Source organism: Lepeophtheirus salmonis, chromosome 2 (assembly GCF_016086655.4).
Source record: "Lepeophtheirus salmonis chromosome 2, UVic_Lsal_1.4, whole genome shotgun sequence".
NCBI lineage: Eukaryota > Metazoa > Arthropoda > Copepoda > Siphonostomatoida > Caligidae > Lepeophtheirus > Lepeophtheirus salmonis.
Genome location: NC_052132.2, coordinates 19,899,071 through 19,911,973, shown reverse-complemented (window position 1 = coordinate 19,911,973; position 12,903 = coordinate 19,899,071). Strand labels below are relative to the sequence as shown.

At 30.4% G+C, this 12,903-nt stretch overlaps 1 protein-coding gene across 5 annotated transcripts in view; it reads right to left on the bottom strand.

The window, feature by feature from the left end:
- LOC121132385 (Y+L amino acid transporter 2) overlaps positions 1–12,254 on the bottom strand; it is a 48,753-nt gene extending 36,499 nt beyond the window's left edge. For 2 of the 5 annotated variants that reach the window (XM_040727781.2, XM_040727779.2), the window contains exon 1: positions 11,378–12,254. In XM_040727781.2, coding sequence (XP_040583715.1) covers positions 11,378–11,903 — 526 coding nt within the window. In that variant the 5' untranslated portion in view covers positions 11,904–12,254. The remainder of the gene's footprint in view (positions 1–11,377) is intronic. The other 3 variants (XM_040727780.2, XM_040727786.2, XM_071886670.1) reach the window with 2 other exon arrangements.
- Between the last annotated feature and the right edge of the window lie 649 nt (positions 12,255–12,903).

The window sequence follows — 12,903 nt, the reverse complement described above, 5'->3', positions numbered from 1 at the left end:
TTTTATTTATTGAAGAAACTGTTTGTTTTTGCTTTTTTATATAGAAGAATTATGTTATTGGTGGGTCATAAATTGAGGGGTTGCGTCATTGGTCATCTATTAAAGTTGACAACATATACTTGGATTTACGATCACAATGAATTAGACAATTTTCACATACTTAGACATAGTAATTAAATTATAATTAATGATTCCATGTAGAAATTAAATTCTACATTTTTTCCAGACAGACTTTAAAACAATACAATGGGACCTTCAGGTAAGTAAGGAATTATTTAAAACTGTTTGACATATTTTCCAATCCAGAGTTGATAATTATCATAGTAGATTATTTTACATATGTATTCGTACTTGAGATCATTTAATTAAATGTATACATAGAGTCCGTGATTCAAGGATCGAGGTGCTGTGTTCTGTACTGTTGGCCCTTTAGAATTTCGTTACATGTATACAAGCATTTGAATCTTTGCAAATGCACAGATATAAAGTATGAGATCTTGGGACGACTATTTTATTACTTTAAAAAAAAATCTATTAAGATGGAATTGTTTCCATCAGGATTTATAACATAATAAATTTATCTGCATTCCTTTTTTATAAATTTGTTTTATGACACGCAAATATTTATATACAGAGGTAGAAGCATAATTTTTGAGATGAAAAATTATCAGTATTTGTGGAGGGAATGATGCAAAAATTAAATAGTAGATATATTAATATCGATTAAATAAATGACTATTACAGTTTTACAGTTCAAATGCACATAATTATACAACCTGTAAATATATAATCCTAAAGAAGTAATATTAATAGAATAATTGATGCAATGATAGTATCAAAAAATACAACATTGATTTTTTTTTAAATACACAATAAGAGCCACCCTACATCATACATGCAATATAATAAAATATCCCTGGCATAATTAAATATCCTCTGCAAATCTGATTATAGAAAGTTATTTGTATTTGATTCATTCTTTTATTCTGTTGTGGTCAACTAATGTAGGTATGTAGTTAATAAGTGGAGCACGTCTTATGACTCAAGAAGTAGGTATGCATTCATTTTACAATAGTAGAGATTATCATTCATTTAACGACATCATTTTTATGTAGTTGGGAAATGTCATGCTCGATTAAAAACTCTAGGATTCTTAATTATTTTATTAATAGTTCACAAACTCATCTCTTTAAAAAGGATGAAGATATTAGTTTTGGGATTCGGTCTGAGACTGTTATTAGTTTTAGTGAACCTAACAAAGTTCGGTCCTTTAAATAAGTTGGATGTAGACCAATTTAATATATGACTTGATGAAAACGTTAAGCGTGTTTTTAAATCCTGAACTTCGATACAATGACGTCATTTAAAGTTCAAAGTGTTTTAACTGGATTGTAGGTATGTGTCAACTGGAGTTTCGACCAAAACATTTGTCTAAATCCGTATATAAAAATCTCTTAAAACCCAAACGAAAAAAAAATATAGTCTCGGACCAGTCTCAATAATTTGCACCCCCCACCCCAAAGGGGTATTGAGAGGGGGAGGCGCAAATTACACATAAAATGGACAAAATTAATCACCACAATGAAAGAATGAGAAATTGATAGGTTATACGTGGAAGAAAAATGGAGGCTAATATTAGTATTTTGAATCAAGTACAGGTAAATCAATAATTGAGGTAAAATTCTGCATTATCTTTACTCATCCCTCAAATTTGAATAAGAGGCATATAAACTACTCAAATATGCTTATTTATGAAATAAGTAAAAAATAATTGGGATTTTCTCTTTTTTTTTAATTCTTGTTCAAGATTTTTTCATGTTTTAAAACTTTTATTAAATTGAACCCTTCTCTTTCTCTCTGATAGGAAAAATCTCAAGCTGTAGCATTTGAATCTTTTGTTAGGAAAATATACATTTTGATACTTGTTTATATAAGAAGTATCTTAGACTTGTTCGAAAGAATGTACAATGCCTAGTAAGAAAACTTCTGATTGTTTTTTAAGAAAAAAAAATATTTATTTCTATTTTTATAACTACTTTTTTTACATCCTCCAACGAAGTTGAATGGTGGTAATATTTTTGCCCTAATTTGTCTGTTTTTTTGTGACCAGGATTACGGCAAATGCTACCAATTTGATCAAACTGGTGATTTTATATGGCGAAAGTAAGAGGTTATTAAATTTTGAGAGGTCAAGTTTACACAAAACGTAAAAAAAAGGAAGCACAATCGGTCATAACTTTGGAACAAATACATATCTCAATTTGATTTTAAACGAAGGTTTTGCGCTCTAACGAGTGTCATTCTAGTTAATAAAAATACATTATTTATGTATTTATTTATTCGGCGCCAGGTACCAAACAAAAGCAAGCCTAAGACAAGTGCCAACCTATAACCGACCCAAAAAGGAAAATTGTTGGTCACCCTAACATCTTACCAACGAATGACTAAAAAATGATGTATTTTGATCTGAATTAAGGACAGGTTATTGAAATCACAATCGAAGAATGAAGATCTATGTTAGATAATAGGTGTGTCTGGAAGATTTTTATTTCTTCTTGGTGTGACATCATGGAGAATCAATATCTTTAAGAGAATATTCCTTTGCTTTGTCATTCCTGTTCTCTTGTATCAACATCAAAATTGGAAAAATATTTATGTAAACCCGTGTATCATATGAAAAATAGTTTTATTTTTTCTTAGCCTGATAAACAAAGAAGAAAACGCAAAACAACAATTTTAAGTGGAGTGAGATCTGTAAGACTCGGAGATTGATAATAATATGTCAAACACGATTTTGAAAAAATGCAGCAACTCGATATCATTTATGACGTAATGTATATTTCCAAATCAAATAATGTTTTTTTCCCATAAAGGTATTTACATTTATATACGTAATATGTGGGTATGTACACACTTAATTAAGGGATATCAAAACAACTAACGGCGTTGTTACCACATTTATCGTGCGTGTAAAGATATATGTACTTGTACTTATATATATGATATCGGGAGAAGAGTTTTTTTCAAAAAGACTTCCTATAATCGACTTACAGGAGTTAATATATATTTACATTTTTATATATATACACGTATACATGTGCACACACGATAGATGAGGTAGTTCTATAGAAATAGAAATCCGCGTTGTTACCTCCGCAACAAAGTTGAATGGAGGTTATGTTTTTAGTAACAGCAAAAGTTAGAGATCGACTTTGATTAAAACTTGATACGAAGATTATATGTATATGGTCAAAGTAAGAGGCCATTAAATTTTGAGAGGTATAAGCTCAACGTAACAAAAAACATACAGAATCCATAATCAACCATAACAATAGAACAAATTGAGATACATAACTCAATTCAATTTTAGGGGGAGGTTTTGCACTCTTAACAATTGCTCATTCTAGTTTTACCCGTTTCATATCACTAATTGCATAATATTCTATATGCAACCCCATATTGAAGACATAGCTGCCATTCATTTTGGCTGTTAATTTTACCACGAACAGCCCCTGGTAGATTGTGCCGTCTTTTTATGCTTTTATATTATGGGTTTGCATTTTAAACTTAGCCTTTACTGTAGTAAGCTTGAATAAATGTAGGAAACTACCTTGATGAAAAAAAAGAATGTTTTGAAGTAAAGTTGAGCTATAAAATATAAAAATGGCTCTGAATATGTCATGCGACAAAATATTCATGTTTGCTGCAAAATTACCTAGAACCACTGTTGATATGGAGAGTCATTAAACAAAATATAATGTTATGGAATTTCATATAATGCAATGTTTCTTAACCAGGGCGAGTGAGTACACATCTTTTATGTATGTCAATAACTTTAAAACAACTTTGGACTTATTTTTCAAAATAATATATTAGCAATTCCCTATTATTTGATATTCATAGAGACCTTTTTAATATAAATTGTCATTCAGATGGTCAATTAAAAATATTCCCTCTTCCATTTTCCTTCAAAATTAAACAATAATAGTTATAATTCAAATAAATTGATTATAAAACTAGCATGTGTACAGATCTGATGGGAGACAGTCTCGACTATTTGACGAAAATACGAGTAGATAGCATTAACTTAGTAATCAAAAATATTAGCTCTTCTTAACAAGCTGTGAACAACTCTAAGCAATTATTGAATAATAATTGCTTAGAGTTGGGGAAAATTTGGCTCACTACCAATTAATTTGGGACCTTTTTTCATTTTATTCCTGATGAAAAGGTTGCAAGATACAAAGATCAAGGTGACAACGTGATATAGGTAGTACATCGACTGTAATGCCAATTAGGAACAGAACTGCTTCGTTTGAACGTCACGATCTATTATCTAAATATATTTATTACTCACACGATATCCACGTAATGTAGACCAAGTGATAGGAACTAACTATTCTCGTACGTGAAATATACATTAAGATTATTAAGTAATTCAATTGGTCAAATGAGGAACTAGTGAAAATGATGCCTTAAATTTTGGAGCGTTTTGAAGAACAGATAAAAGGGACAAGATACAACCCGAGAAATTAGTGGGTATATTAAATATTTTCCAATCCTATACTTAACAAATAATTATAAAAATAAAATTACATAGGTGGATAATTGAATTTTTCGAAGAGCTTACATTATAATAATTAATAGTCCATATAATGTATATTTGTAATTTACACAAATACATACCTCATCGTTCCTTCATTATCAAGAAACTGTTTAAACATCAAACACTTCAAAATGTATGCATTATCAATTAATAAATACATTATCAATATCTTGAATAACAGAGTTTATCAATTCTCATAGAGACAGCAGTTTTTAATAATATCCCACTTTCCCGGGAATTCTCGGGGTTTTACTCCTACGGGAAATGCAAGGGAAATTTCCAGGAAATCTTGCATTGAATTATTTCATAATACATCTAATTATACAGATATAATCCACCAAAAATTAGCGTGTTCATCACTAACTTTTCAATATTTTTTTGTTGCTGATTGAAACAAACCCGGGTTACAGAATTCCAAAAAGCTGGATCCATAGACCAATCTGGACACTTTCAGATGTAATCATTCAAATAGAGATCACGAAAATTGCGAATATACAAGTATAATGGGAAAGACTAGTTTAAAATTTATTAATTATTCCTAAAATATAAAAAAAAGAAATACTTAAATTTCACATAATTATTTATTAATGGGATCTCCCAATTTAAACATGCGTTTCCTGGAATCCTGCGCAAAGACAATCTCTCGGGAAATGATAAACCCTAGTAAGTTTGTAGATATGCATTAGCATAGTACACATATGGCCTATTTTATGTACATATATGAAAAAAATGGCAACATCAGCAAAAGTTTCGATCAGGGTTATAATGTTTTTTAAATGTTGGATCAATGATTATAAAATATAAAATAAATATTATGATTATTGAAGAAGAAGAATTCAGCACAGATAACATTACATGCAATAGATTTTGCATTTATTTTAAAAAATGTGACATACTTTTGAATAAATAATCCTGCTTAGAAGAAACAAAAGGTAAACACGATTTCCTATATCATTATACGATATAATATACCGAGTGATCCTTTAAAATCTGAACACCTTGACATAAACTAAAAGATGTAGTCGAGGGGGTTGGCATAAGGGCTAAATTGGGGGGAGGGCAAACGTATCAAAAAAAGTTCCAAGGATCCCAAAAGACTCATTTAAAGAGTCTTGAAGCGGAGGAGATGGTTTATTTCATTGCTAGAGTCAAAAATGGCCTCTCCACTCTCACAAGGACCTTTTCATCCACTTTTTTGTATCTATCTCAACAATCCGGTATGAAAGCCGAGATCTCTTGTATGGTCCCTCATAAACTTGTAAGTATTGGCCTGGGATGTTTTCTTTAGGTCCTCCTGTTCCTGTTTGGCCTTTTTGAATGAGGCCCACTTCTTCTCCAACGTTTCGGACTTGCTGACGGAGTAGTCCATGAGACGCCCAGTGTCAAGAAGTGTGCGAATGGAAATTCGTCAATCACGTTCTTGTGTTATTTGTTCGTAAGTAATAGAGCTCAAGTTTGTTTTGTAACTAAATGTTCATGTTTTAATATATCGAAATATTGAATTAATAAGTGTTCAGATTTCAATGTACGACCCGCTATACAAGTTAAAATGTATGTACAAGTTGTAACTTGCATACGTAGATTGTAAGAATACAATCTATTCGTCTTAAAAGGCCTTATTAATTGGACCATTATTAAACTAAAATAATTGGTCAATAAATAGTATTATCTTGAAGTTATACGTGGCTTGCGATAAGCAATACGAAGAAGTCTTATTTGTTGGGTAGCGCCACTGTACTAAGCTGTAGCAATAAATCAATAAGTAAACAAGCTACTAATACATAAAAACAACTTGTGTTTTGTATTTTGTTTCAATAGCTAGCTGCAAGACTATTCAAGGTTATATAAACAAACTACTATTAAGTATATGTACAATGCTCATCCTGATCAATTACAAAATAAATCATTTTAATTCCAGTCAATAAATGATGCTATCATTGCATTTTATCTAATGAAATAAAGCATTCATTAAGTATCCGATATTGTACTGATTTATTAGGCGTCGAGAAACATACAAACCTTCCTTTAATAATATAAAAGATAACTCCCTGGGAAATCATGAGTGTTACCCCCTACGTTTTTCATGAGCACATCCACACGTACTTAAATCAATTCATATGTGTTTTGTCCTCAAGAATGAAAGAATGATATGATGTACTTTAGTCTCTAGAAAGCTCACTGGTTGAGCTTTAGCTACACTCTATGTTGTTAAAAATGAGTCCTCAATTCATATTATATATTGTATATGAAATTTGAAGATCGTTTTTGTCATTCCTACCTGACTTTTTTTTTTTTTTGTCCACGCTGATCTCATTATTTTTTTATTCTTGATGAAAAACCAATAACTATAAAATAATTATTTTTGCGTTTTCCCTAATATGATTAGATTGCTATTTGTAAGATCAAAAATGACTGTATGACTCGCTAAATGGCTGTTAAAAATTTTCATTTTTAATAACTTTTTTGCGACAAATAGCAAGAGTTTTTGCAAAAGCACAGATGTTTTCTTTCAAATCAGTGAAATTGTATCCACTCACTGAATACTCAAATTGAGTACCATGGTTACATAATGAAATATCCTAATGTCCTTAATGAAACATTATTTTAGATTGAAGGAAGCAAGAGTTGATGTTATTATAAATACTATAGAATTTACGAACATACGGACGAATTTAGCTTTACTAATATATATTTACAAATAATGTAACTATGTGTATAGAAACTTCATAATGTACCGTAGAAAGCATATCAAAATAGCCAAAAAACACAAGGAAATGGTATATTCAATTATAGCATTATCCTCATTACAACTACATACTCCAAATTATGCATCTCAAACTTTTTGATTGTAACTCCTACAATTTGCTTATACAAGTACAAAATTGTACAAAATAGCAAATTATACACTATGTACAAATATTATGTATAGATTATTTTTTACACTTAGTGAAGCATAACGCAGGCGTTGGTTTATCAATTGATCAAATACGAATGGAGCATAGTTAAAGATGTAACGATTTTTTTTTAAATGTTAATTCTTAAGAATGAAAGGTGAACAATTCAAAAACATATAAAATACATCGATGATTGAGAATACATAAATGTTTATTGACAATTAACACTGTAGGATACGATTCCTATTAGATATACGTAATACATTAAGTAAAGAACCCGAATGTATTATATCTAAGAGATATAAATGAGTCCCAATGAAATTAAAGACAGGGTGTGATAGCCATCTTAACGAGAGTCCAAAGCATGACCACATGTTATATATTTATTCTGAGGGCGTAATTAAAGTAGTTAAAAGTTTCTTTACAGGCGCAAATTGATTTAATGTAAATAGACATTACCCTTGCCACTCCCAGTCAGGATGCTTGTAGGTTAGGTTGGTGAAGCAAAAGATAGGGAGACCGATGCTCACTTATTTTATAAGGAACATGTTAAAGTAGGGGATAATATGAATGAGACTATGTGATAGATGCATTCTTTACGCTTCCGGGGTTAGCTTCATTATGTCGTAACTTTTATTGATTATAACTCGCAACCTTTCTCCCGAAAAGAAACAGAAAAGGGCTAATTATTCCCCACTCTAGCAGCAAAATACAGTGTAATTTTTTTTCTTATTCAAGTAATACTGCGACTATTTATAGAGCATTTTCACTACCGTAACAAATGTTATCATAATTGATGATGGCTACACCATCTTATGGGCTCATACTTTTACTACATAAAATAGACAAAATGGATCATCAAATGACTTTAAAAATAAGAAATACCCATTCACTACATTGAATACTAATTGATACCAAAAATATACAGCGATATAGGAACTAAATCAAAGTGATTTGTACTGAAAATCCCTATGAAATAACTCGATTAGTACAATCTTTCTTAAATTATCTATTTGGTGCGATAAAAGTAGGATCATTAATTGATCGTCTACACTATGAAAACAGATTGTATAAGGATGTAATAAGATATTTTTAACACATTGTAGGTAGGGGTTAATATGAATTAAAACTAACAATAGAGAGATAGATTTTTGATAGATAGTAAGAATATTTTTCCAAAAAAAAGGAATTTTTGCTTTTAACTATAAATTTTTTTTGTCATTTATGCAAATTATGCAGCAGAGCAAAAAATTTAATATTTTGTGAATAACTGTGGTTTTTTGAAATTTTTTCCAAAAAAAAATATTTTTTTGTGAATAACTGTGGATTTTTGGGAAAAAATTCCGAAACCCAAATCCTAAATATATATATATATATATATATAATCCTGCTGACGCCGATATTGTTGGTGCCATTTTGATATAAAATAATTGACTATCTTCCCTAAAATAGTGAGAAAAGCGAAATAAAATTGGTTATTTAGGGTCCCCCATAATGGCTGACATCAGCAATGCTAACATCAAATGGAAAGCTTTATTCTAAGAGTGTAATGAAAGTGGATAAGATTTTATTTATAGACGAGAATTGTTAAAATATTCACAGCACACATATGTTCATTTTTAAGACGGAAATCATATAATATTTATTTTACACTAGTGACGTAATGATATCTCAGATATTTTATCTTCTATAAGGGAAATTATTAAGTATTTTTGCCTCACAAACATAAATCAAATATGTATGTAAATAGTCTCTATAAATTGATGCATCTATACAATACAATTTAAGGAGTCGAGAACTTAAGGTAGCAATGATTCCTCCAAATATAACATACACATATAATTTAAACATAATTTCTTAAAACTTATTCTACATGTAATTAGAGTAGGGGGTTTTTTTATTCACCTTTTTTGAATTTCGATTATGGGTAAAGCGGAAAAGTTGTGATTTGGTATGATCATTACCTCATATAATTTCATTTCCCTAAAAGGTCATCTTTAGGTTGCACATCTCGATCAAATTATGAAAAAAATAGCGAAAACTCTGTACTTATTGAAGATAGATACTAAAAATACATTTTTAGTTATTTTGCATAAAATAATTTTGATGGATATTTTTTTAACCTATAAGAAGTGTAAAAGGTATTCTTTCTTTCTTTTTTTTCCAAAAATTATTCTATTGAACAAAAACAGAGAAAAAAGTAAGAAAAACTTGATAATTTACGTATAACACGCATCATCTTTTACATTTTCAAAAAGAAAAGATCAAATGTTATTTGGCCCATAAGTTAGCTTTCGAAAAAAAGTTATTTATATTTTTTATAGGTTAGAATAATATATTTCATAATTAATAAATACAAAATCTGTATATATAAATATATACATATATAAAACAGAGATTTTGTCTTTTATTGGGGGCAGGGTGGTCATATTAGGGGGGTATGCTATATTTTTTTAAATATTTGCAAAAATGAACCAATTATCGAGATTTATTTTTTCAACAAAATTATTCTCCATAACTTTTTGGATTGTACAAGTACGAATGCAATAAATACTTTTTCCACTTTTTTTTTTGCAAAATTAGAGATCAAAAAGTTTTTATTAAAATTTATTCGCGAATTATGATTTGACAATTTTTTGACAAAAATAAAAGATAGACTTCTCATCTATACAAATTTTTTCATGCATATATGTTGGTATGTTATTCAAAGCTTTTTACACCATTTTTTTTTTAAATTCATGTACTATAATCTTAGCCCACACGGAAGGGCTCTAAACATTAAAAAGAAATAATATTGACCATTGTCAATGTGATTTCCCGCTCCCTCCTTGGCACAAGCAACGCCGGGTTAGCCTTGGCTAGTAATGACTACTGCTGTATTTTAATCTATATTGGCGAAATAAAGAAGATGTGTCTCCTTTCAAACTTTGAACTAGATGTGCCGCCTTAAGATGACATCTCAAAGCAATAAAAATTTTCATAGCTTATTTTCTTACTATAGTACAACTTTTTCGAACTAGCCGTAATCGAAATTTGAAGAAAGTTGAGAAACAAACCCATCTAATGTAGAGTATATAAATAACTTCTTCGCCAGAAGAATCTTTAGTCTCCATTCTTGCCAAGTATTTAAGTCATTTTTGTTATAAAGTCATCCCTCAAGTGTGTACATATTGAGGTCAATAAGAAGAAATGAGTGCTAAGAAGAGAGGTGGGGGAAATGATTTATTTAAGTAAGAATAAAAAAAATAGACAAAAGGAATTTGAAAATCATCAAACATCATCCTTTTTTATTAAGTACTTATTGAATTATGTAATATTCAATCTATTTATGAGTCTTAATTGAATATGTATACTCCTACATACATTATTGTACATAGTATATTTACTTTGTACAATGTAGATATTTAGAATGTTTCAAAGGTCTTTAACCGTCAGTGGGATCCCAGATCCTATTATTTTAACTAAATAATTCATGTATTTAATTCCATTCTTAAGTTCAAATTAAACTCATTGGCAATGTACTACATTATATGTAGATAGGAAATTTGTGTTTTCATACGCCTTATTGTAACATGATATCTACAAGAATGTATATTTTTATAATATTAAGGATAACTATGTATAGTTTTTGATGTAATATCTTAATCTGTCTTTAGTTTGTGTATGTTTATATATACATACATGCCTTTGATACCGTTTATGGTAAATCGTACATTGATAAAAACTAATACTGAGAAGAACTCTCAAGCAAACGATATTGATTTTTCCGTTACACATGTATTCTATAACTACACAAGTTTGTTTATATAATAATCACACTTAGAAGGGGTTCGTTCTACATATATAATAACAAAAATCAGATCATAAGTCAACTTACAAATGCAAACTGCAGCAAGGAGTCGAACACTGCTATCCGGAGGATCACACTCTGGGAAGAATGGTTTCGTTGCATATATGGAAAAGGTCAAGGCGACAATGGCTTGAGAGCATGGTCTTACAATGATACATTCAACCCAAAGACGAATAAAAGCCATAAAGGGTCCAAAGGTGGTCATGATGTAGGCATAGTCTGCTCCAGTTTTCTTAATCATGCAGCCTAATTCCGCATAGCAATATGCGCCCACCATACTAAATACTCCAGATATGATCCAAACCGCCAAGGCCATGTTGACACTGCCCGTATTTTTAAGAACGCCGGAAGGGGAAACAAAGATCCCAGATCCGATAATGGAGCCCACAATCACTGTGCAGCCATTAAGGAGCGTCATTTTGGGTTTGAGTTCCACCGTATCCCCACCACCGTCACCATTCGTCCCTTCTTCAGGACTCATTTCCATGGTTTCAGTATTTTTTTCTGGATCTCCAGAGGAAGTAGGAACTTCCTTGTAGTCGGAACTCGCCATCTTCTCTAAATAAGTAGTTTGATTGACTCCTAGACGGAGGGATTATGAGTGGTGTAATTCAAATGAGTCTTTAATTTCTGTGATGATGCACAAAGTCGTGATATTATATATGATGGGAAATTCCTCCTTACAAATCTTTAACTAACAACGAAACCTTCTTTGTCATTTCTTAGTTATAAATATCCACGAGTTCCGTTAGCAAAGTTGTAAATGAGACATTTAAAAAGAGGGAGAATATAAGACTAAGGAATATCCTACCCTCGATTTCCTATATTGTACGTTCTATAACGAACAAGAAGGGGAAAGAGAAAAGAGAGAGTTTCCCTCTCCTCCTTCATGCGCTTCTACTCCTCGGTTTTTCTTTAGCGCATGCGCAAGTTTTCATTTTATATTATCTGAAAATTGGCTTATAATATAAGTTATACATCGCGGAATAGAATTATGCTATTTAGTACCCTAGTATTACTTCCTTTTAGATTATTTACTATTGTATGAATGTACATATGTGTGCAGTAGAGGACCATAAATGATCTAAAATATAAAAATAGCCTTTCACAAAAATTTAATTTGAAATGAAGGCAGCTGTGAATGATACTGTTATATGCTTCTTTGCATGTCTCTTTTTCTATGTACGGTTTCTGTTTTTGTTCTTCTTCTTACACAAATGCTTTCTATTCCTTTCTATCTTTTATGTGTGTAGTAAAATAATAGACTTGATGAGTTATTTTTAAACATTTTAGGGACATTCAAAGATTACATCTAGGTAGATTGTGCGTAATACATTGGGATGTCTTCAAATTAACCAAACATATATTTTCCTAAGAAACTATTTGCAAATACTCTTTTGTTTGTAACCAAAAATTAGAACTAAAAGCAGCATAGTTTCCACCATGTGACTTCGGCGTATTTTTTTTTTTTTTCTGACGTTAAGGAACTACGTCATTCATTGTTCCAATTAGAGGTTAGTGCAGGAAAATTGTTTTTATATTGTAAATAGTGG